We start from the raw sequence: 24285 nt of genomic DNA on the forward strand, positions 1-24285 counted from the left end.
GTGCTTACCGCGCAGTGAATAGTACATATAAAGGCGGCACAGACTATGTGCTAACCGCGCAATTGGTCACTATTCAAGGCGGTACAAATTGTGTGCCAGGTATTACGTAAAACAGCATAGACTGTAAATCTGCATTGTCCTTTTCTTCAGCTAACTCTTAGCATATTGTTGACGCAGCCTCAATATTGGTGCTGGCACTTTTCAAGACCTTTTCTGGGAACACTACCCGCCAGTGACAAAAGGCTCCTGTGTATGTGATTCAATCATTACGTTCCATTCAAATTAATTATATATCGCAAAACATATATAAAAATTATATTTATACCTACAAGAGTGTTTTATTTGTTACCTTCCTTTAATTACAAGTCAAGAATGTATGGTCTCTGTTTTCTGATTAACACATTTCAGACGGTTTATATGTTTTATGGTCATGTATGTTTTATGACCACTGGCGACAGGATTTGATAATTATATACGTATCGTAGTCGTACAGGAGAAAGTGACCAAGTACCAAAACGTAAAATGTTCAGGAGGTCCCGTTTAACCTTTTAACCGCGTCAACTTTGTTCCTGAGAGACGCCCGTACGCGGCGGTATTTCACCGTTTTTAAAATGATTACTTTTATCATGTATTTAGTTAAGAAACGATTTATTTTCCTAAACAAAAACGTTCAATGGGATTCATTGTGCCTTTTTGGTACTCTATAATACACGTGTGTCACATTATTCTTGAAATATATCATGATATAAACAAATAAGATCGTAATATAAATAAATCAAAGCACGCATCGTGTGTCACTCTTACCCACTTGCGATGCGTAGCGTCGAGAGTGAGACAGATATAGGGTATGATTATGGCGCGGACTAATTACCGACCGCAAGAAAAATCAGGGATCTGTTCTTTTATTCATCCTTGTGATGTTACAAATTATAAGTCAGATATTTCAACAGATGTCATGATGCCAAGGATTGACGTATTATTTTATCCAAAGTTCCACACCATGAAAAAATCCCTCCAAGTTGAACTGAGGTTCAAAACTTGGAACAATGTAAAAACGCATACGGTTATGTCAGCCGCGTATGGGGCATGTTTTATGAAAACACATACGGTTATGCGAGCCGCGTGGATCCGGTTAAGTCACTTTTGCTTTGCAAGAAAATAAACATCAATGCAGTTAGTCATTTTTAACAAATCAATATATTATACTTCCAAGTTTAAAATCCTATGGCATTTTTTTCAGGGCAATATTAAGCTAGTAAGATATCAAATAGTTAATGATCACGGTTTTGTAAAAAAATGCACTTGGTCACTTTCTCCTGTACGACTACGATATACTTAAGACCTTAACAAACAGATTGGTTTATAATATTCATATAAAGCATTAAATAATTCCTTCTTTTCTGCCTTTGAAATGAGGCTGGCACAGAAGGTAAAAATACCCTTCCTGTCCTAAAGCATCAATCCACCCAACGGGCAGAAATACCTTTCCTGTCCATAGTGTGTTGATGATATGTGTGTGTGCATGCATGGAGAAATGGGACAAAAATAAGTAGTAAAGATTTACGAAATACCAACGCATTTCCGCAATGCGTTCCATCAGGCAAATTGTTATATGAATCAAAAACGAAGATGATCTATTGTCTTCGTTTTTAACGTAAGAACGTAAGGCTGGGGATAATTTAAAAGATTAACAAGAGTTCTTTAAGGTGTTATGGGCATGTGGAACAAATGGATAACGAGAGAATGACTAAGAAAGTATATTTGGCAAATGTACTAATATCCTAAATTAAATAAAGCTTAGCGTGCGTCTAAGAGGTACTAGACAAAAATCTGTATTTGCAGTATTTGTACATAATGCAAACTATGCCATGTTCTCTCCCATTCCGCGGCTTCACATGTTAGCCAATGCTTTTGAAAATATAGATTTATTAAATATATTGTTATCCACCTTGAAGTCTGTACTTTCTCAGCATTTCTTCTCCATGTTATAATGGATAAATGTAAACGTTGTGTTTCACTCTCTCTCGCTGCTCACTGATAGTGTGAAGGAGACGTGTATTTATGGTACCAGTGCTTACTATTTGTTATTTCATTATTATTGTATGTTTAAGACTTTTTGTTTCTCTATTAGTGTATTTTTATATTAGATACTGTAAATATGTATTATATTAAAGGCTTTAGCCGTTCAATAAATAAATAAATGTGAACAGGAGAATAGAACGAGTGATGGCCTAAAAAGACCAGATCAATCAGAATCTTAAATCTGGTGGTGCCAAAGTCTACATGATCAGAGGGCATGTATGACTAGATGTATGGGTATGAAGGAAACTAATAGTGTTGTGGCAACCCACACATATAATGTACATCGAATATGGCAACTCAAGCTCAACGTAGCGAGCTACCTTCACGAGACCAGAAAAGAACGGAACGAGCGAGCCCGCCACACTTCGTCGCCACCCGTCCTCAGATCGACACGTACTTCAACTGTTCTCATATTAGAGTCACGCGATTATCCTTAAGTATTTTCTTGATTGTAATTTGATAGAACTAAATAAATTTGTGTTAAAAGTAATCCGCTTTCATCTTGCTTCCCTTCTGATAAATTAAAGTGGTATTCAACTAGAAACCATAGTGTATTTCAGGACAGAGTGTATGTCTTCCATCTTCTCTGCTTACCCCGACAGGAATGGTATGATAGTAGTGGTAGAAAAAGAAAAACCTACTATATCCAGCAGTGGAGAGACGGGTGACGAAGAAGATGTTTTTATTTCTTTTATTTTTTAAAAGAATAACCAGCAAATCCTGTGCTTTTAGAGGCTTTTCTGCAGGTAGGATAGTAAGGATATGGAGGGTAGATGGGAGAAATACATCAAATACATTTTTAAATAAATAATATTTTTGTAAACTTTTGTAATATATTTTATTGATATATTAAAAATAACAATATGTCGTATCAAAACCATTCATAATTGTTAAAATCTAAGGTAAAACTACATATCACCTGATTCTATAATAGCACTAAGATTATCCACAACAAAATGTCGTAAATACAGATGGCACAAAATTAATTACCCTGTTGAGTAATTAATACATACACATGCAACCTTCAGGTTTTACCTAAAAAGATCTGTGGCACAGTAATAAGTTTAATAAGTGGCTTGATATTTATTTTTAATACATTGTAATACACCTATAAACTTTAATTAACATTCTCCTAAAAAAACTAGTTTTTTGTTTTATGACGTTCTTGAAAGGAGTGAGCGATTTGTGAACTTGACTGCTGCAGTATACAAACAGATTTATAAAACGGGCACATATGTGTATCAATACTGGCGACAGCCACATGGCGGATATCATCTTTTTCACTTTACAAAAAAAAATATTAATGTTCAAATAAAATTTTCCGTCAGTCAAAAATTTTTTTTTAAGTAAAACAATTATAAAAAAACAAAATTGGATGATTAATTTTGCGCCACTCCGAATCTGTTTGTATACTGCAGCTGCCTCGTTCACAATTCTCTCACTCCTTTCAAGAACGTCATAAATCAAAAAAGGTCAATTTTCAGTTGTGCATGTTTTCGGAATGCCCAGAAAATGTACTTTATCCATATTTTAAATTTAGTATTTACCCGCTACAGGGCAAAAAATATTATTTTTGCATTTTGAAGAAAATTATTGTTTAATTATTTTTTTTAATATACTAAATATTTTGCAAATGCAGAAAAAACCTTCAGGTTTTACCTAAAAAGATTTGTTGCAAAGTAAAAAGTTCAATAAGTGGCTTGATATTTATTTTTAATACATTGTGTTATTTTTTTAAACTTTAAAAACGTTCTCCTGAAATATCAAGTATTTTGATTTATGACGTTCTTGAAAGGAGTGAGCAATTTGTGAACTTGACTGCTGCAGTATACAAACAGATTGATAAAACGGGCACAAATGTGTATCAACACTGGCGACAGCCACATGGCGGATATCATCTTTTTCACTTTACAAAAAAAAAAATAATGTTCAAATAAAGATTTCCATCATTAAAAAAATTTTTTTTAAGTTAAACAATTATTTTAAAAAAACTACATTGGATGATTAATTTTGCGCCACTCCGAATCTGTTTGTATACTGCAGCTGTCTAGTTCACAATTGTCAAATATGATTGACGTACGACACCATTTGCAATTTTTTTATCATTTCCCGATAAGGTGATTAATTTTGTGCCACCTGTATAAACGATCTTCAATACTAAGAGTATTATACAATATATTTACTACAATACGTAAGGGTTTCAATTTAAAGATTTAATTTTTAATGCTTAAAAATAATTAGCTTGATTTCATTCAAACAATCGAAACTTAACAATGCTGTGTAACAAAAATTATAATAAATTTAAAAAAAAACAAATAATATCAATCCATTTTTAATTTAAATTTTACGTAGTAAATACCACAAGATTTTGACATTTTAATAAAGACGGAGAAGAATATGGAAGTCTGGGTATTTACAGGGCTTACGACATGTCATATAGGTTGGTTAAGTGATCACTTTACACACGTGTAATATTCACCATTTTACCCATGATTGACAACCATACTACTAATTTTAGAAGTCATAGATATATGATCAATCTCATGAAGTTCCATGATTGAGTTCACATCAGCCATCTATGATTGGATTTAGAAAGCTTTTATTTAGCGTAGAGTTAAGTAGAGAAACCCAGATTTGTGAATGAGTATTTGGACACACTCAAATTGTTACGAATACCACAAGAAGCTAAAATCTATTGTGACACGTGCTCGATGGATGTAAGAAATAGTGGTATTTCATTCATTCATTTATCTATATCCTCTCCCTGTGTGGAGCATATGCAGTCCACAAACTGCGTCTTCTGCAGAACTGCCGACAGATTGTCTTGAACTATTGCAACTGAGCCTGATGCCTTGTATAAGAGGCAAGCTCTCAGGAGTATGCGGATACATGGGCTAGCCAAGTGAATTGCCTAAAATTTTACTCTGTTAGTGTTTTTTACCCCGTAAAATTGAAATATAAAATGGATAGATATAACCGCAAAGTTACTGCCGAATTAATAAATGATAGAATTTAAAATTACCTAGTGACTGGCCTATATTATGGCGGGTTTTAGAATTGAGACTTTGCGAAAGACAAATAATACATAAACAAAGAAATACAATAAACAAAGATATACAATAAACAAAGATATACAATAAAACAGTTACTTAAAACAAATCAAATAAATGAGGTTATCATTGGAATGTTGAATAATATAAAGGTAGATAGTCTGCCGTAAACATTTCATAATTCATAGTGTTTTTTTTAGACGTATATAAATTAAAATTTCTCGCAGTAAATTGATGGTGGCACCCGCCGTGTGGCATGTTGTGCCATCTTGTTGAAACTAAAGCTTTGTCACATCAATGCCATTCAACCGATGTACAAAAAAGTCAGTAATCATGGTTCTGTAGCGCTCTCCATTGACCGTAACATTCTGGCCGGCATCGTCTTTTTAAAAAATTGGGCCAACGATTCCACCTGCCCATAAAGTCACCAAACAGTGACTTTTAATAGATGTAAGGGCGTCTCCACAAAGATTTTTGAGTTTTCTTCACTCCGAATTTGGCAATTCTGCTTCAATAAGCTGTCAATACAGCTGTTTAACCAAAAATGTGCCTCATCGGTGATCAAAATTTTGCGTTGAAAAAGAGGATCAAGCTGAATGCATATCGCTCACTTCCTTCAACAACGTCATGATTAAAAAAAACTTGATATTTCAGGAGATCGTTTTTAAAGTTTAAAAATATAATGTATTAAAAATAAATATCAAGCCACTTATTGAACTTTTTACTGTGCAACAGATCTTTTTAGGTAAAACCTGAAGGTTTTTTCTACATTTGAAAAATGTGAAGTATATTTTAAAAAATGATTAAACAATACATTTTCTGCCCTCTAGCGGGTAATTATTAAGTTAAAAATATGCCGCATTCGCTGAGATATAGTACATTTTCTGGGCATTCCGAAAATATGCACAACTGAAAATTGACGATTTTTAATATATATGACGTTGTTGAATGGAGTTGTTGGCTGGTTTATTTACATAATAATCATAAAACCAGGTTTTACTTATTTTAGAATTCAGTAGTGTCTAATATACCTACTAAAAATAATACCCTATTTTCGTATTTTTATTACTATAATTAAATAATGAACAGGTTAGCTTGTTTTATGACTCTGTAAAATATTTGGCGATTCAAAATGGTTCCGTCGCTAAAAAAAGTTTGAGAAGCGCTGGTCTCGAGGAATTGAGTTCTGAATTTCGGGCACCTCGCCATTTAAAAATGTGTGCCAAATGCATGTCGGGCATATCAAAGGCGTCACACACCGTGTGCCAACCTTTGACTAAAGACATGAAGTTGAGAAAAATTTAAAGTGTAATGAATAATTCTTCTTCTGACTCTTATCCACACCCAGTGGTGCATAGGGCACTGTGTCGTATTGACGCAATGTTATCTTGATCGTTACTTACATGAAGGCGAGGTGATCACTCCTGCGCTTCAGGGAACAGTCCAGGGTCATATCAAATAAATATTAGAGTGTAAAATTACAAATATTCAAGTCAAACCCGGGACCTCCAGCACGGTAGCTTAACACGCTAACCATTACACCACGGAGGCGGATAATGAATAATAAACAAGATAAAATAAAACCAAAATTTGGTTTTTAACCACTTTTGGTTTCGACAAGCACCTTGTTATCTTCAGGGATAGATATTTACTGGGCTCTACATAAAACCGGTTGTAGAAAAGCACCAAAAAAAAAGTGGTTGAACAATGTTTTAGTTATATTTTATAAGGTTTTGTAAAATGCGCCACAAAGTATGAGCGTAAAACTTCAAGAAAAATAAAAGACATCACAGAAACGCGTCGATTATGGTCTTACTGCGTTTTCATTAGTAATTTTTTTTGGAGCTACTACCACTGGTGTAAATGTTTGAGTAAGAAATGGGGGTAGGATTATATTTTCAACACTGACAGTAGACTTAGAGAATAGGCCCCAAGGCGGTCGGATTTGGCAATTATTCCTTTAGTAAGATTTCCTATAGCTGGAGTACTTGGTCAGCATTTCTTGCGCTTCTCTTTCAGCAACGTGATCCTGAAGACAAAATTTCATGAAAATTAGGCATATTATTTTTTGACATCTCATCAAAGATGAAGAAGAATATGGAAGTCTGGGCATGAGATGTCAAAAAATAATATGAAAATAACTCCTGTAATTGGAGAAAATCCAGATTTTGTGAACAAGTATTTGGACACACTCAAAATGTTGTAAATAAATTATCTGGTCAAATTATAAGCTTAATAATAAAAATGAAAATGGTATTTTCTGGCGTTTCTCATGTTTGTGATTATAATCCAGGATTCGGATCTCACATACTAATATAAGAGTTTCTGCTTAGTAAAAAGCTTCTTTACATCTAACCAATAGATGTCTCTAGTGAAGTTCTAGTGATTCAAGAACAAGGTTTCTAAGTTGGTTCATATATAAAGAACTTCCAAGAATTTGAGTAGTGTGGTTGTCAATAATGGGTAGAATTGGTGAATGTTACACGTGTGTAAAGTGATCACTTAAACCAGCCTATGACGGTCGTCAGCCCCGTAAATGCCCAGATGTCAAAAAATAATATGAAAATAACTCCTGTAATTGGAGATAATCCAGATTTTGTGAACAAGTATTTGGAGACACTCAAAATGTTGTAAAATTAGGCATAAATTAGCATCAGAGTGTTAGAAATGAAGACTCCACGGAGCATATCTGGCAAGAGTCTACAAGATAGAACAGCCATACTCAACCTGCGGCCCGCCAAGCTTTTTTGTGCGGCCCCCAACACATTTATTATCAGGAACATGACTTACGAAATCTGGCATTCTATAAATATAGAATCGTATATCTTGAGATTTATTTTGACTTTGACGTACAGACATGGAAACCCGAATAGGATGGTCGTTGTCGTGTCAACATCAGATCTGGTATAAGAGTGTTGCTACTGCACACGCTAGATTTATTCCCAAAAAACAAACATTTGACAGACAAATATATAATAAATTAATAATAAAACCCTTATCCGCATTCCAATGGTGCATAGGGCACTGCATCATATAAACGCAGTGTTATCTTGATCGTTCGCACATGAAGGAAAGGTGATCAGCCTTCCGCTTCAGGTACCAGTCCAGGGTAATATTAAATAAATATTACAGTGAAAAAATCACTCATATTTATTTTACCCCCCCTGGGAATCGAACCCGGATCCTCCAGAACGGTAGCCGAGCGTGCTGACCATTACACTACGGAGGCGGACATTATTATTCTGTTTTGGTCATATTTTTATAAATCTCAAATGGTTTTCCAAAAAAACGGGGGTGGTGGGTTTCACGATATTTTTTGTCATACCAGTATAGTGTTGCGGCCCGCGTAGCTTTACAAATATATGTATGCGGCCCGAAGAAAAAAAAGGTTGAGTATCATTGAGATAGAATAAGGAACACCAGGATAAGAGAAATGTGCGAGATGGAAGATGTCGTTAGGTGGGGAAGGCAACCAAGGAGACAACGGTATGCGCATATGAGGAGAAGGGAACCATCCAGACTCCCCCACATTGCACTGTACGGCTGACTCTAAGGTAGACGACTCTCGGGCAGACCACTAAAGAGATGGACTAAACAGCTGGGAATTGACATCGCAGGAGGCTGATCCCTCTTAAGGCCCAGTATCCAATAAGTCGCAACTTACAACATTTTGAGTGTGTCCAAATACTTGTTCACAAAATCTGGATTATCTCCAATTACAGGAGTTATTTTCATATTATTTATGGGTAGAATTGGTGAATGTTACACGTGTGTAAAGTGATCACTCAAACCAGCCTATGACGGTCGTAAGCCCCGTAAATGCCCAGACTTCCATATTCTTCTTCATCTTTGATGAAATGTCAAAAAATAATAAGTCGCAACTTAATTTTCTCTAAAACCAGGTACATTTTACGTAATCGATTTTTATCTTAAAACAGCGTTATTGTATAAAAACAAACTATTTTTAATTAAAAGTCAATTATATGTTTAGAAAAGAAAAGAGTTATTGAAAGATAAAGAGTTTAAAACAAATAATTAAATTATTTTTTCAATGTGCACATTATTTTTTAAAATTTTTGATAATAATAATAATAATAAAACCCTTATCCGCACCCCAATGGTGCATAGGGCACTGCGTCATATAAACGCAGTGTTATCTTGATCGTTTACACGTGAAGGAAAGGTGATCAGCCCTCCGCTTCAGGTACCAGTCCAGGGTAATATTGAATAAATATGACAGTGAAAAAATCACTAATATTTATTTTACCCAACTTGGGAATCAAACCCGGGACCTCCAGAACCATAGCCGAGCGTGCTGACCATCACACTACGGAGGCGGACAGCCAGAAATTTTTGATACAAAAGTTAAATATTTGTGTTTTTATTATTTACACAAATATTTAAATTTCATACTTTTTCTGTGATCCTTAGCGGCTCATTATTAGGAAAATGGATACCGTGGTGTATTTGGGTATCCGATCGACTGCGAAACTGGCATTGCGAGTTTGATTCCCGCCAAGTGCAAAATAAATTCAAGAAATATTTATTTTCAATTGGTCTGGATGTTTGTGATGCATTTTTCACATAAACCTTCCTTATACTTACTTATCCTACCTGCAGACAAGCCTCTAATAGAGGCTTTGCCAGTTATTCCATATATAAAATAAAAAAATTAAAAAAAGGTATCAAATTGTGGTAGAGTGGGTTCGAACCGAGAAACTCTGATTTTAGAGTCCGCGACACTAACCACGGGACCACAACCTGACATTTAAAAATGGGGTGTGGATAGACATGTTACCTCTTCGGCGGTTGGCTGGCGAATGAGTTCTGTCTTCGGAATTATCCCCTTAAAAATAGGCCACAAGGCCTACCAAGAAGAGAAAAATTGTTATTGTTTAAAATATTCATAAAATTAAAAGAAATTTTGAAGTTGCAACTTACGTCGGAGGTTATACTCGGTACGGAAACTGTCTTGTCCAGCCACTGCACGCCGCCCGCGTAGTCTCCCTTTCCTATGTGGCACTTTGCCAGCAGCAATCTGAAACAGTACCAAAAATTCCTCAGTTAGAAGCCAAGTCGAATACAACTCTACCATACGGACTCCATACTATCATTGCTACCATAAACCAAGCTAGGACACAAAATGCCCAACCCTCTTCTAGTGGTACGGAAGGCCTGCTGAGGACAGTCAGCAGTCCGGCTTCTCCTGAGGAGTGCAACGTGGTTTCCTCCCAGCGATGAGCAATTGCTGACAAGTTCCTGGTTGGCCCACACTAGATTATCCCTCCTATTTCCAACACAGATTCAAATAAAAACATTTATTTATATTATTTTTGACATCTCAACAAAGAAGTCGAAAGTCTGGGCATTCACGGGGCTTACGACTATCATAAGTGATCACCTTACACATGTGTAACATTCATATTATTTTTTGACATCTCATCAAAGATGAAGAAGAATATGGAAGTCTGGGCATTTACGGGGCTTACGACCGTCATAGGCTGGTTTAAGTGATCACTTTACACACATGTAACATTCACCAATTCTACCCATTATTGACAACCACACTACTCAAATTCTTGGAAGTTCTATATATATATGAATCAATTTAGAAACCTTGTTCATGAATCACTAGAACTTCACTAGAGACATCTATTGGTGAGACGTAAAGAAGCTTTTTATTAAGCAGAAACTCTTATATTAGTATGTGAGGTCCGAATCCTGGATTATAATCACACACATGAGAAACGCCAGAAAATACCATTTTCATTTTTATTATTAAGCTTATAATTTGACCAGATAAATGTTGTGTAACATTCACCAATTCTACCCATGATTGACAACCACACTACTCAAATTCTTTGGAGGTTCTATATATATATATATATATATATATATATATATATATATATATATATATATATATATATATATATATATATATATATATATATATATGATCCAATTTCGAATCATTGTACTTGAATCACTAGAATTTTCATTAGATACATCTATTGGTGAGATAAAGAGCTATTTTTATTGAGCAGAAACTCTTTCATTAGTATGTGAGGTCCGAATCCTGGATTATAATCGCATACATGAGAAACGCTAGAAAACTATCCTTTTCATTTTATTATTTTAGCTTATAATTTGGTCAAACTATCAGATGTTATAATTTTTACAAATGGCGTCGTATGTCAATAATATTCCACATTTGTGAACTAGACAACTGCAGTATACAAACGGATTTAGGGTGGTGCAAAATTAATCATCCAATTTTGTTTTAAAATAACTATTTTATTAAATAAAATTTTGAGTGATTTGTCTTTTACATTTTTTTTTGTTACTTTGTTCCACTTTGAAAAGATGATACTCGTCAAGTGGGCGCCGCCAGTGTTGATACACATTTCGCTCACTCCTTTCAAGAACATGAAAAATCAAAAATCAAAAATCGACAATTTTCAGTTGTGCATGTTTTCGGAATGCCCAGAAAATGTAATATATCCCAGTAAAAGAGGCATATTTTTTACTTGATATTTACCCGCTACATACAGGGCAGAAAGTGTTGTTTTTGCATTTTGAAGAAAAGGTATTGTTCAATTATTTTTTTAAATATACTAAATATTTTTCAAATGGAGAAAAAGCCTTTAGGTTTTACCTTAAAAGATCTGTGGCACAGTAAAAAGTTCAATAAGTGGCTTGATATTTATTTTTAATACATTGTATTATATTTTTAAACTTGAAAAAAACGTTCTCCTGAAAAATCAAGTTTTTTTATTTATGACGTTCTTAAAAGGAGTGAGCGATATGTGCCCGTTATCATTCACTTTACTTTCATCCTTCTTTTTCCAACTCCATGCTTCACTTCATATAAATTAGGGATGGAACCAGTCTCGGTTATGTAGTGCCACTTCAGCTTTTGTGATAAGGCTTATATTTGCTATAAATTATTTGGATGCTCCATTAAATTACGTAACCGCTTTAGATAATGAAAATTAGGATTATAATAAGCAGTATTGCATAAGAAGTAGTTATGTATAAAAAAATATGAACGGTTGAGAATTAGGATAATTTACCTGTTTTCTTTCCATTGAATTTTAGATAGTTCTTCCGCCTTTTCAAATTCTCTTAATGCGTCGTCAAACGTGGACATAGGGACTTCTGCGAATAGAGCAGCAGCAACCTTGCGCTCCAACCACGACAGGTTTGATAGCTAAAGAGTTGAAAAAAAAACGTATTGCATTAGTAAAATATATGAGTAAAACTGACCATTTAACAATGTGCTGTTTTAGTGAAAAATTGTCTCTATTTTAACACATTGTTGTCGGGCAGTTTTTTCATCAACTAGGACCCTAATTATACTCTAGCAGTCTGCCGCCCGACCCTCAGTGTACTAATCACAAGTAGCCGCAACACCCAATTCCCATCTGTACAATGTTTGCAGGCGTCTCTCGCGCTCTACCTAAAGTAAGCAAATAGAACGCTCGCAAGCGTCTCCCGCTCTCTACCAACAGTATGGAAAAGGACCCTAATTATACTCTGGCAGTCTGCCGCCCGACCCTCGGTATACTAATCACAAGTAGCCGCAACACCCAATTACCATCTGTGCAATGTTTGCAGGCGTCTCTCGCGCTCTACCTAAACTAAGCAAATAGAACGCTCGCAAGCGTCTCCCGCTCTCTACCGACAGTATGGAAAAGGACCCTAATTATACTCTGGCAGTCTGCCGCCCGACCCTCAGTATACTAATCACAAGTAGCCGCAACACCCAATTCCCATCTGTACAATGTTTGCAGGCGTCTCTCGCGCTCTACCTAAAGTAAGCAAATAGAACGCTCGCAAGCGTCTCCCGCTCTCTACCGACAGTATGGAAAAGGACCCTAATTATACTCTGGCAGTCTGCCGCCCGACCCTCAGTATACTAATCACAAGTAGCCGCAACACCCAATTCCCATCTGTACAATGTTTGCAGGCGTCTCTCGCGCTCTACCTAAAGTAAGCAAATAGAACGCTCGCAAGCGTCTCCCGCTCTCTACCGACAGTATGGAAAAGGACCCTAATTATACTCTGGCAGTCTGCCGCCCGACCCTCAGTATACTAATCACAAGTAGCCGCAACACCCAATTCCCATCTGTACAATGTTTGCAGGCGTCTCTCGCGCTCTACCTAAAGTAAGCAAATAGAACGCTCGCAAGCGTCTCCCGCTCTCTACCGACAGTATGGAAAAGGACCCTAATTATACTCTGGCAGTCTGCCGCCCGACCCTCAGTATACTAATCACAAGTAGCCGCAACACCCAATTCCCATCTGTACAATGTTTGCAGGCGTCTCTCGCGCTCTACCTAAAGTAAGCAAATAGAACGCTCGCAAGCGTCTCCCGCTCTCTACCGACAGTATGGAAAAGGACCCTAATTATACTCTGGCAGTCTGCCGCCCGACCCTCAGTATACTAATCACAAGTAGCCGCAACACCCAATTCCCATCTGTACAATGTTTGCAGGCGTCTCTCGCGCTCTACCTAAAGTAAGCAAATAGAACGCTCGCAAGCGTCTCCCGCTCTCTACCGACAGTATGGAAAAGGACCCTAATTATACTCTGGCAGTCTGCCGCCCGACCCTCAGTATACTAATCACAAGTAGCCGCAACACCCAATTCCCATCTGTACTATGTTTGCAGGCGTCTCTCGCGCTCTACCTAAAGTAAGCAAATAGAACGCTTATAAGCGTCTCTCGCTCTCTACCAACAGTATATAAAAGGAATATTATTTTCTTACTTCGAATTTAAATCGACCAATCAGATGGTAGAGACTAGCATCGGTCGGGTTCAGTCGGAGCGCTTCCTCCACATGCTCCCTGAATATGGCGCCATCTAGTATTTTTTCCTTAGTTCCTGCAAACAAGAAAATAAGACAACACTCACATATAAATACAAACTCACAAAAAAGTGCAATTTTAATAATTAGTGCAGATTTAAAAAAAGGTTTTGGCGGGACTATCTTTATCCACTTTTCCATCCCTCGAGGACATGTCTAGCCCCTTACCAAAATCTGATATATCGGTTTTCGGTACTCTAGCGAGAAATACCAAATCGTCAAATCAGACATCACGATTTATTTAAGTATCGGATACATTTTGGACAGTATGAAAGGGATTTCTTCAGGGTTGTGCGAAAAATTTCAATTCATACTATGTTTTATTTTTTTAAATAATGTTTTACATCGATATTCATAATTTAATGATTATTTGTATCTTACAAATAGTTGTAACATCAAAAAATTGAAGTTATAAAATTACCAGAAACCAGAAAAACAAATCACACTAAACCAATTTTGTTTCTGCAAAAAGTAAGTTGTGTAAAGGCGTTTGTCCACTACACAGAATCATACAGAATTTTACCATCCGGCACGTCAGTTAGCGTTTTGAAATGATGATTGGCTTGTGCTTTTGTCCATCTTTCTTCGGATCGGAGCTCTTGATCGGTGCGTGAACACGCTGCGCGTAAATACCATCACGCTAAACTGTCATAGTCGCCTTCATTTTATTAAAACCGGACTGCCGGACAGTAAAATGTAACAACGCCCTTATAGTAATTTAATAAATAATAGCTATGGTGTACAGGTCTGAATATGGATACAATTAATTCCGCCTCCGTAGTGTAATGGTCAGCACGCTCGGCTACCGTTCTGGAGGTCCCGGGTTCGATTCCCAGGGGGGGTAAAATAAATATGAGTGATTTTTTCACTGTAATATTTATCAATATTACCCTGGACTGGTACCTGAAGCGGAGGGCTGATCACCTTTCCTTCATGTGTAAACATCAAGATAACACTGCGTTTATATGACGCAGTGCCCTATGCACCATTGGGGAGCGGATAAGGGTTTTATTATTTTATTATTATAATCCCATATTCAGACCCGGAGATGGAAGCATCTGTAGCTTTCAAAATAAATCGTTAAAATAAATATAACTCAAGTGGTATTAAAAGCTCATATTAAAATAAATAATACTTGCCTACAAAATCGGACCGCAAGCCGACGAGGATAGCGTACCACTTGTGAGCTTCAGCATTTTCCGGATCTTTTTCTACGGCTTCCTTGCAATATTCGATTCCTGCAATGCATAAAACATTTTAACTCTATATTATCCTTCTTCATCTTCTTCTTTCCACGTTCGCTCCCTAGGTGGAACATATGGCCAACACGAGACGTCTCCAAGTCACTCTGTCACGCGCCATCTCCTTGGCTTCCTCCCAGGTCAGTCTGGCGTCTCGAAGTTCCGCTGAGTATAGTCGGTGAATGGTCGACAGCGGCCTTCCGGGGCGCCGGAATCCTCGGGGTTGGAAGAAGAGACAAGGGGTTGATGCTCTCAGGTGTCATTCTAAGGACATGTCCCAACCATGTCCACCTTCTCCTCTTCAGGACTTCCAGTATGAGGGGCTGTTGAGTTCTTCTCCTCACATCGTCATTCCTGACCAAGTCATACCACTTTATACCCAGTATTTGCCTCAGGCACCTATTTTCAAAAGATGGTAGTTTCTTGCTTTGAGCTTTGGTGAGGTGCCACGACTCACATCCATACAGCAACACTGTTAGGATGCAGGTGTTAAAGAGACGACACTCATTATCCACGTTTCCCAAACTGATCATACAAAAATTTCAATTGACCCGAAGGTGGGTACAGCTAACTCTCTGATACACGCTATGTTCATAATATTTCACTATATTTTTTGGATTTAGATCAAATAAAAAGAAAGAGAAATAGGCTGTAGTATTTGCTGAGACTGAGAGGGGGAGCTGCAACTACTCTTGCACGCATTCCGTCTTGATAGTCAAAAATACATCATGACTATATCAGCTACAAAGACTAAGAGCATGGTGTGGTGAATGTCCCGCCCATTTACGAACATAGCAGTGTGACGTCACCAAGCCCTTCTAAGCAAGAGCAAGCCGAGTACATTCTCTCTATTGTCACCGAAACTGCAATTGAACTGTCGCTACATCCTACACCCGTGTCTCCTTGTGACAAAATATTGTAACATTTTAATAATATTTTTGTGAATACCAGTTTAGAATTAAAACCTGTAAATTTTAAGTTAATTGTAAACCAAAATCTTTTGTGCAAATAAACGCAGATTTTCAAGTAAGTTCGATTATTTATTCTTTTTTATTTTTTCATTTAATATAAATTGCAACCTCTGAGGAGATAGTGGGCGTGTGTGCCCGTGATCTGTGCCATTGGGCCAACCACGTACCCACAATGGTGTTCTCTCGGATCCCGGTGGGATGTAGCGTGACTGTGGATGGCATCTTAGTGGAACAGGTGGAAAAGTTCAAATATCTGGGTGTGAACCTATGTGGTCAAACAGATCTACCATGTGACAGAGCAAGTAAACAACGCTGCAGCCATCTCAGGATGCCTTAAAAATTCTATGTGGAAAAATCTTGAGATGAAGATTGTCAGCAAAATCAAAATTTACAAAACTTGTGTCCGACCCATCATGATGTATGGGATTGAAAGTAGAGTGAACACAGTTGGCACAAAAAAACGCGCTTAGCTTGTCAAAAATGAAGACTCTAAGAAGCATAGCTGGAAACCATATCTGGCAAGAGTCTACAAGATAGAATAAGAAACGCCAGGATAAGGGAAATATGCGAGATGGAAGATGTCGTTATGCGGGGAAGCCAACGAAGGAGACAGTGGTATGCGCATGTGAGGAGAATGGAACCATCCAGACTCCCCCACATCGCACTGTACGGCCGACTCCCAAGTGGACCACCAAAGAGATGGATCGGCAGCTGGAAATTGATATTGCAAGAGGCTAATCCCTCTTAAAAACAGGACACAAGGCCTACAAGGCCTAGATGAAGAAGGAAAAGAAATATTATTTTTTGACATCTCATCAAAGATGAAGAAGAATATGGAAGTCTGGGCATTTACGAGGCTGACAATCGTCATAGGCTGGTTTAATTGATCACTTTACACACGTGTAACATTCACTAATTTTACCCATTATTGACAACCACACTACTCAAATTCTTGTAAGTACTATATATATGAACCAATTTAGAAACCTTGTTCTTGAATCACTAGAACTTCACTGGAGACATCTATTGGTGAGATGTAAAGAAGCTTTTTACTAAGCAGAAACTCTTATGTTAGGATGCGAGGTCCCAATCCTGGATTATAATCACACACATGAGAAACGCCAGAAAATATCATTTTCATTTGTTCAAATTCTTGGAAGTTCTATATGAATATATGAACGAATTTAAAAATCTTGTTCTTCAAATTCAAATTTGTCAGCCCCGTAAATGCCCAGACATCCATATTCTTCTTCATCTATGATGAGATGTCAAAAAATAATTAAAAAATTGTAATTGGAGACAGAGCGTTGTGGCGTTCTATTCTCTCTGCCTACCCCTTCAGCGAAGCGGCGTGGTGGTTAGTTAGTTAGTTAGTTAGTTTTCACCGGGGAGATCTCACCTTGGAATATGACCTTCTTCTTCCCCTCGCTGTCTCTGTTCCTCTCGCACACGTTGGCCGCCCGCTGGCAGCACTTGCCCATGCGCCACAGCGCGTCCGCCAGGAGCCCCCCTTCGGCCGGAGCCCCGCGGCTGCGCGTCTCCGCGGCCAGCTCCCGCAGCATGTCCAGGGCGCGATCCACCTCCGCGTCGTCGCCGTTCGATATCAGCTTGTCCGCGGCGGCTAGAATCTGGAAACCAGTACAATGTATGGAAATTTACAGTATAATGTAAGGTACCTGAAGCGGAGGGCTGATCACCTTCCTTCGTGTGTTGACGATCAAGATAACACTGCGTTTAGATGCAGTGCCCTATGCACCACATCAATGTCAGATTTACAGTACAATGTAGGGTACCAGAAGCGGAGGGCTGATCACCTTTCCTTCGTGTGTTAACAATCAAGTTAACACTGTGTTTATATGATGCAGTGCACAATGCACCACATCGGGTGCGGATAAGGGTTGGAAAAAAAACTTTAATTACATATGGATGGATTTTAGCACAAAGTTACTGTCGAATCAAATAATGTGTCGGGTTGTGGTCCCGTGGTTACTGTCGCGGACTCTTAAGCCAGAGTTTCTCGGCTCAAACCCACTCTACCACAATTTGATACCTATTTCTAATAATGAGCCGCTCAGGCTTACAGAAATAGTATGAAATTGAAATATTTGTGTAAATAATAAAAACACTAATATTTCTCTTATATAATTGTAAAAAAATAATAATAATAAAACCCTTATCCGCACCCCAATGGTGCATAGGGCACTGCTTCATATAAACGCAGTGTTATCTTGATCGTTGACACGTGAAGGAAAGGTGATCAACCCTCCGCTTCAGGTACCAGTCCAGGGTAATGTTGAAATTATATTACAGAGAAAAAATCACATATATTTATTTGACCCCCCCTGGGAATCGAACCCGGGACCTCCAGAAAGGTGGCCGAGCGTGCTGACCATTTACTACATAGGCGGACAAAAAATAAATAAATAAAATAAAATCATATAGAAATAAAGCGAATATAATCTGACCTCAACATGTCGGCTGATCTTCGCGGTCCCGTTCTTCAGGCTGCCACGCCTGTCTCCGTCGCTGTCCTCGTTCTCCGAGTCAGACAGCTCGTAGAACTCCTCGCTGGAGACGTCGTAGTCGGTGCCCAGCGCCGAGTTGTACTCGGTGCAGTCCGTGTCGCTGACGCACGCCGCCGACAGCCGGCTGACAGCCTTGGCTTCCGTGACTTCGCTGTGAGCGGATGACGACTTCCTGACGTGGTGCTTGGGGGGCCTCTTGGCGGCTTGGGCGCTCCTCTTCTTCTGTACGCTGTAATAATAAGGATGTATGATGAAAAGGTTTTATTTATTGTTTCGGCATTCACTTCATGGTAAGACATGATGAAATTCATCATTTTACCCATGATTAACTATCATACTACTCAAATTTCTGGAACTCCTACGTGTATTATTATTATCTCTGCCTGCCCATGCGGAAAGCGGCGCGATGGCTAGTAACGTTTGTTTATTAGTCAGTTAAAAATAAATGTGTTTAAGTGATCACTTTACACACGTGTAACATTCACCAATTCTACCCATTATTGACAACCACACTACTCAAATTCTTGGAAGTTCGATATATATATAAACCAATTTAGAAACCTTGTTCTTGAATCACTAGAACTTCACTAGAGACATCTATTGGTGAGATAAAAAGAAGCTTTTTATTGAGATTTGTGAACAAGTATTTGGACACACTCAAAATGTTGTCAATATTAATTTGTCACAATACCTCAACCACACTACTCAAATTCTTGGAAGTTCTTTATATATGAACCAATTTTAAAACATTATTCTTGAATCACTAGAGACATCTTTTGGTGAGATAAAAAGAAGCTTTTTATTTAGCAGAAACTCTTTTATTAGTATGCGAGATCCGAATCCTGGATTATAATCACACACATGAGAAACGCCAGAAAATATCATTTTCATTTATTATTTAAGCTTATAATTTGACCAGTTAATTTATTTACAACACGTGTGTAAAGTAATCACTTAAACCAGCCTATGACGGTCGTCAGCCCCGTAAATGCCCAGACTTCCATATTCTTCTTCATCTTTGATGAGATGTCAAAAAAAAAAAGATTTTTGGAAGTCAAATTCTTGGAAGTTCTATATAAATGAACCAATTTAGAAACCTTGTTCTTGAATCACTAGAACTTCCAAGAATTTGAGTAGTGTGGTTGTCAATAATGGGTAGAAATGGTGAATGTTACACGTGTGTAAAGTGATCACTTAAACCAGCCTATGACGGTCGTCAGCCCCGCAAATGCCCAGACTTCCATGTTCTTCTTCATCACAACACATGTGTTGATGAGATGTCAAAAAAAATATGATTTTTTTAAAATTATGACACCGAGTTAAGCATTTCGTATAGTGACCATAACACTAAAATTAGCAAGCGGACACTAATGAAAAAGTGGCAATGCGTGTCAAAAGTATATTTATGTTCATAAGGAAAACACAGCACAAAATTATAGTATTTCTTGCTTGTTTATCCTGTGGGGATAATTTTATAAATTTAAAATTTATGTTGCAACAATTAAAACACGTTTTACATAATATGTTTTACATAAAAACTACAGGAAAAACTGGTTATTTCTAATATATGATCCTTTTATTACTAGTTTTTTACCTTGATTAAGCTAATTTTCAATCTGACAAATATTTGTCCAAAAAATCACTGACCCTTCATATATCACTCACTACTTTCAACAATTTTTCAGGAGATTGTTTTTAAAGTTTAAGAATATAATAAACTGTATTAAAAATAAATATCAAGCCACTTATTGAACTTTTTACTGTGCAACAGATCTTTTTAGGTAAAACCTGAAGGTTTTTTTCTCCATTTGAATATTTAGTATATTTAAAAAAATAATTCAACAATACATTTTCTTCAAAATGCAAAAACAACACTTTCTGCCCTGTAGCGGGTAAATATTAAGTTAAAAATATGCCGCTTTTGCTGGAATATAGTCCATTTTTAGGCATTCCAAAAACATTCCCAACTGAAAATTGATGATTTTTTATTTATGATGTTGTTGAAAGGAGTGAGCGATATAATATTTTATATATTATTAAACAATATCCGCTCCGTAAGTGGAGCACACAAACTGTCTCCAGGCTTTCCTGTCGGCTTCCAGCCTCTTTGCATCCCCAGATTACTTTATTACAAAAAACAAAATTATTTTTATATGAGGATAATAATGTATGCTCCTATATTTAAAAAAAAAAATTGTTTTGAAAATGGGTGCCTGAGGCGAATACTGGATGTAAAGTGGTATGATTTGGTCAGGAATGAGGATGTGAGGAGAAGAACCCAACAGCCCCTCATACTGGAAGTCCTGAAGAGGAGAAGGTGGACATAGTTGAGACATGTCCTTAGAATGCCACCTGAGATCATTAACCTTTCCCTTCCGGTGCTAAAATAAAATGCGCGTCCCGGTGTTGCGTGGTCACTACACGATAAAAAATTAGCGATTTTAAATCGGAAAAATACGACATTCATAGCCAATCCCCTTAGATAATTAAAAATGAAGTCAAAAATTATAATAATTTAGATTTATTTGCTGAAAACATTAAAAAACCATCTGGCAACTCTCACAGAACAAGCATAGGTCCACTCTTGTCGGAAGCTCAAAAGCTACTGCCGCGGCATGCCGCTAGCCCTCTAGCCAGAGAACATTGAACTTTGAGCTCCTCACGCTTGCACAGTGCATGTATACAAGAGTGAGATGCGAATATGTCGCGGTTCCCGTACACTCTTCACGCGCTGTTAACATGCGAATTTGTTTCTGATATTCACAAAATATCTCCGATGTACCCGATAAATTCTGATTATTATTAATATTATTTGTTAAATCAATGCGTAAATATATTATGGTGGAATAACTAAAATCTTAGCCTTGTATTTATAATATTTATGGAGATATTAGAAGCAATATGTACTAGGTACACAACACCGGAAAGGGAAGGTTAACCCCACATGTCTCTTTTTCCGACCCCAAAAGGACGCTGATGACCATTCACCGACTATACTCAGCGGAACTTTGAGATGCCGGACTGACCTGGGAGAAAGCTAAGGAGATGGCGCATGACAGAGTGACTTGGAGTCGTCTCGTGTTGGCCATATTCTCTACCTAGGGAGCGAACATGGAGAAAGAAGAATAATGTACGCGTAGATCTTAAACTTTTAACCGCGTTAACTTTTTTGAGACGCCCGTGCGCAGCGGTATTTCGCCGTTTTATAAATGATTACTTTTATCATGTATTTAGTTAAGAAACGATTTATTTTCCTAAACAAAAACGTTCAGTGGGATTCATATGCCTTTTCGGTACTCTATAATACACTTGTGTCACATTATTCTGGAAATATATCCTAATATAAACAAATAAGATCGTAACATAAATAAATCAAAGCACGCATCGTGTGTCACTCTTGCCCACTGGCGATGCGTAGCGTCGAGAGTGAGACAGATATAGGGCATGATTATGGCGCAGACTAATTATCGACCTCAAGAAAAATCAGGGATCTGTTCTTTTATTTATCCTTGTGATGTTACAAATTATTAGTCAGATATTTCAACAGATGTCATAAGGCCAAGGATTGACGTATTATTTTATCTAAAGTTTCACACCATGAAAAAATCGCTGCAAGTTGAACTGAGGTTGGAAACTTGGAGCAAAGTAAAAACACATACGCTTATGTCAGCCGGGTATGGGGCATGTTTTGTGAAAACATATACGGTTATGCGAGCCGCGTGGATCCGGTTAAAGGTAAACTTACTATTGTGATTGTAGCTCTTTTAAATGTTCCAACTCCTCCCTCATGGAAGCCACTTGACTATCCAGACGGGCCAGATCCTGAGCTGAGAATGTAAAAAAATTGTTAACAAAGTCAAATATGAACAAGTTTAGTAGATCTGAAAAGGGCCTTTTATATGTATAAAGGCCCTTTTCAGGGCTACTAAACTGAGGATACTAAAGATACGGAGGGTAGATGTGAAAAATAAATAGCGGGATCGACTCCCGCCAATTGTAAAATAAATTCAAGAAAGAATTATTTTTAATTGACTGAAAAGGGTCTTTTATATTATGTATAAAGGCCCTTTTCAGGGCTACTAAACTAAGGATAGTAAAGATACGGAAGGTAGATGTGAAAAATAAATATCGGGATCGATTTTTGCCAATTGTAAAATAAATTCAAGAAAGATTTATTTTTAATTGACTGAAAAGGGTCTTTTATATTATGTATAAAAGGTCCTTTTCAGTCAATTTCAGGGCTACTAAACTAAGGCTAGTAAAGATAGGGAAGGTAGATGTGAAAAATAAATAGATCGATTCCCGCCAATTGTAAAATAAATTCAAGAAAGATTTATTTTGAATTGGTCTGGGTGTTTGTGATGTATTTTTCACATATACCTTCTATATCTTTACTGTCCTACCTGCAGCCAAGCCTCTAATAGAAGGGACTTTGTGGGTTATTCTTTTTTAAATACATATATATTTTTTTAAAAACATACTTAATAAATTCTGATATAATGGTGTTTGTTTAATATAATTCCTGATTTATTTAGTAAGTTAACAAAAATAATGTGTCAGGCTGTGGTCCCGTTGTTAGTGTCGCGCGACTCTTGAGTTAGAGTTTCTGGGTTCAACCCCACTCTAGCACAATTTGATACCTATTTCTAATAATGAGCCGCTTAGTACACAAATATTAGGTGATTGAAATATTTGTGTAAATGACAAAAACACAAAAATCCTTTTTTTTTATTTAAAAAAAAACATACTTTTAATAAATTGTAATATAATGGGGTTCGTTTTATATAATTCCTGATTTATTTAGGAACTTAAATATAATAATAAATCATATTTGAGATATTAAATGATTGATTGGCGAAATCTATTAGATAATATTGAATTAACATATTGCTATCTATATAGTCATTAAAAATCGATCGTAAAATTTTGCAATGAATTGAAAACGAAATGTCATGGTGAAATGACGAAAGAAAATATATATTATTCAAAAAAACATTACCTAAAACAACACGTCTCCTGTTATTATACATTTGCTCGATCAAAAACATCCCAGCGGCGCCGATAACCCCCATTACAGCCGCCCAAAAGAGCCCATTCGATACTCCACTGACTCCACTCATCTTGGTTTTTCACTTATTCAAACAAATCACGACACTAATCACACATTTGCATACATTTACCCGCCGCAAAACTCTACCTGACGTTAAAAGGGCAAAGTTGATTATTCAAAAAACTTTAAATCGTCCTCAGTCCGAGGTGCAAAATTCACATTTTCTCATCGGCTAGGATATAACAAGCTAATTATCACAAGTAACAACGAGCGTATAACAAGTATATACAAAAAGACGTAGAAAATTCCAGTGGTAGAAATCGTTTCATATTATGATTATTTGACAGAAATTGTCGTAACAATTTGGAAAGCAGTTGTTAACCTATAACTTCGGACCTGCCATCGTAAAAAATATTTGATGTTTACATACTATGTTTAGTTGGTACCTACTTAGAGCACTTTCGTAAATACCTAGATTCAAAAATATATTTTAT

General features: G+C 37.0%; 1 protein-coding gene across 1 annotated transcript; it reads right to left on the minus strand.

Annotated features, from left to right (window-relative positions):
- Positions 1-5015: 5015 nt before the first annotated feature.
- LOC148311492 (regulator of microtubule dynamics protein 1-like) lies at positions 5016-24197 on the minus strand. The gene is made up of 9 exons (XM_088256557.1): positions 23741-24197; positions 22487-22568; positions 18682-18970; positions 17616-17844; positions 15144-15242; positions 13906-14021; positions 12209-12345; positions 10074-10170; positions 5016-7161 (listed from the first exon to the last, which is right to left on the minus strand). Exons 1-9 carry the CDS (start codon positions 23859-23861, stop codon positions 7093-7095), a joined length of 1239 nt encoding a protein of 412 aa, XP_088112683.1. The 5' UTR covers positions 23862-24197; the 3' UTR covers positions 5016-7092.
- Positions 24198-24285: the final 88 nt, after the last annotated feature.

Source organism: Brachycentrus maculatus, unplaced genomic scaffold, assembly GCF_059751285.1.
Source record: "Brachycentrus maculatus isolate JH-2025_06_01 unplaced genomic scaffold, ASM5975128v1 h1tg000063l, whole genome shotgun sequence".
Classification (NCBI taxonomy): Eukaryota; Metazoa; Arthropoda; class Insecta; order Trichoptera; family Brachycentridae; genus Brachycentrus; species Brachycentrus maculatus.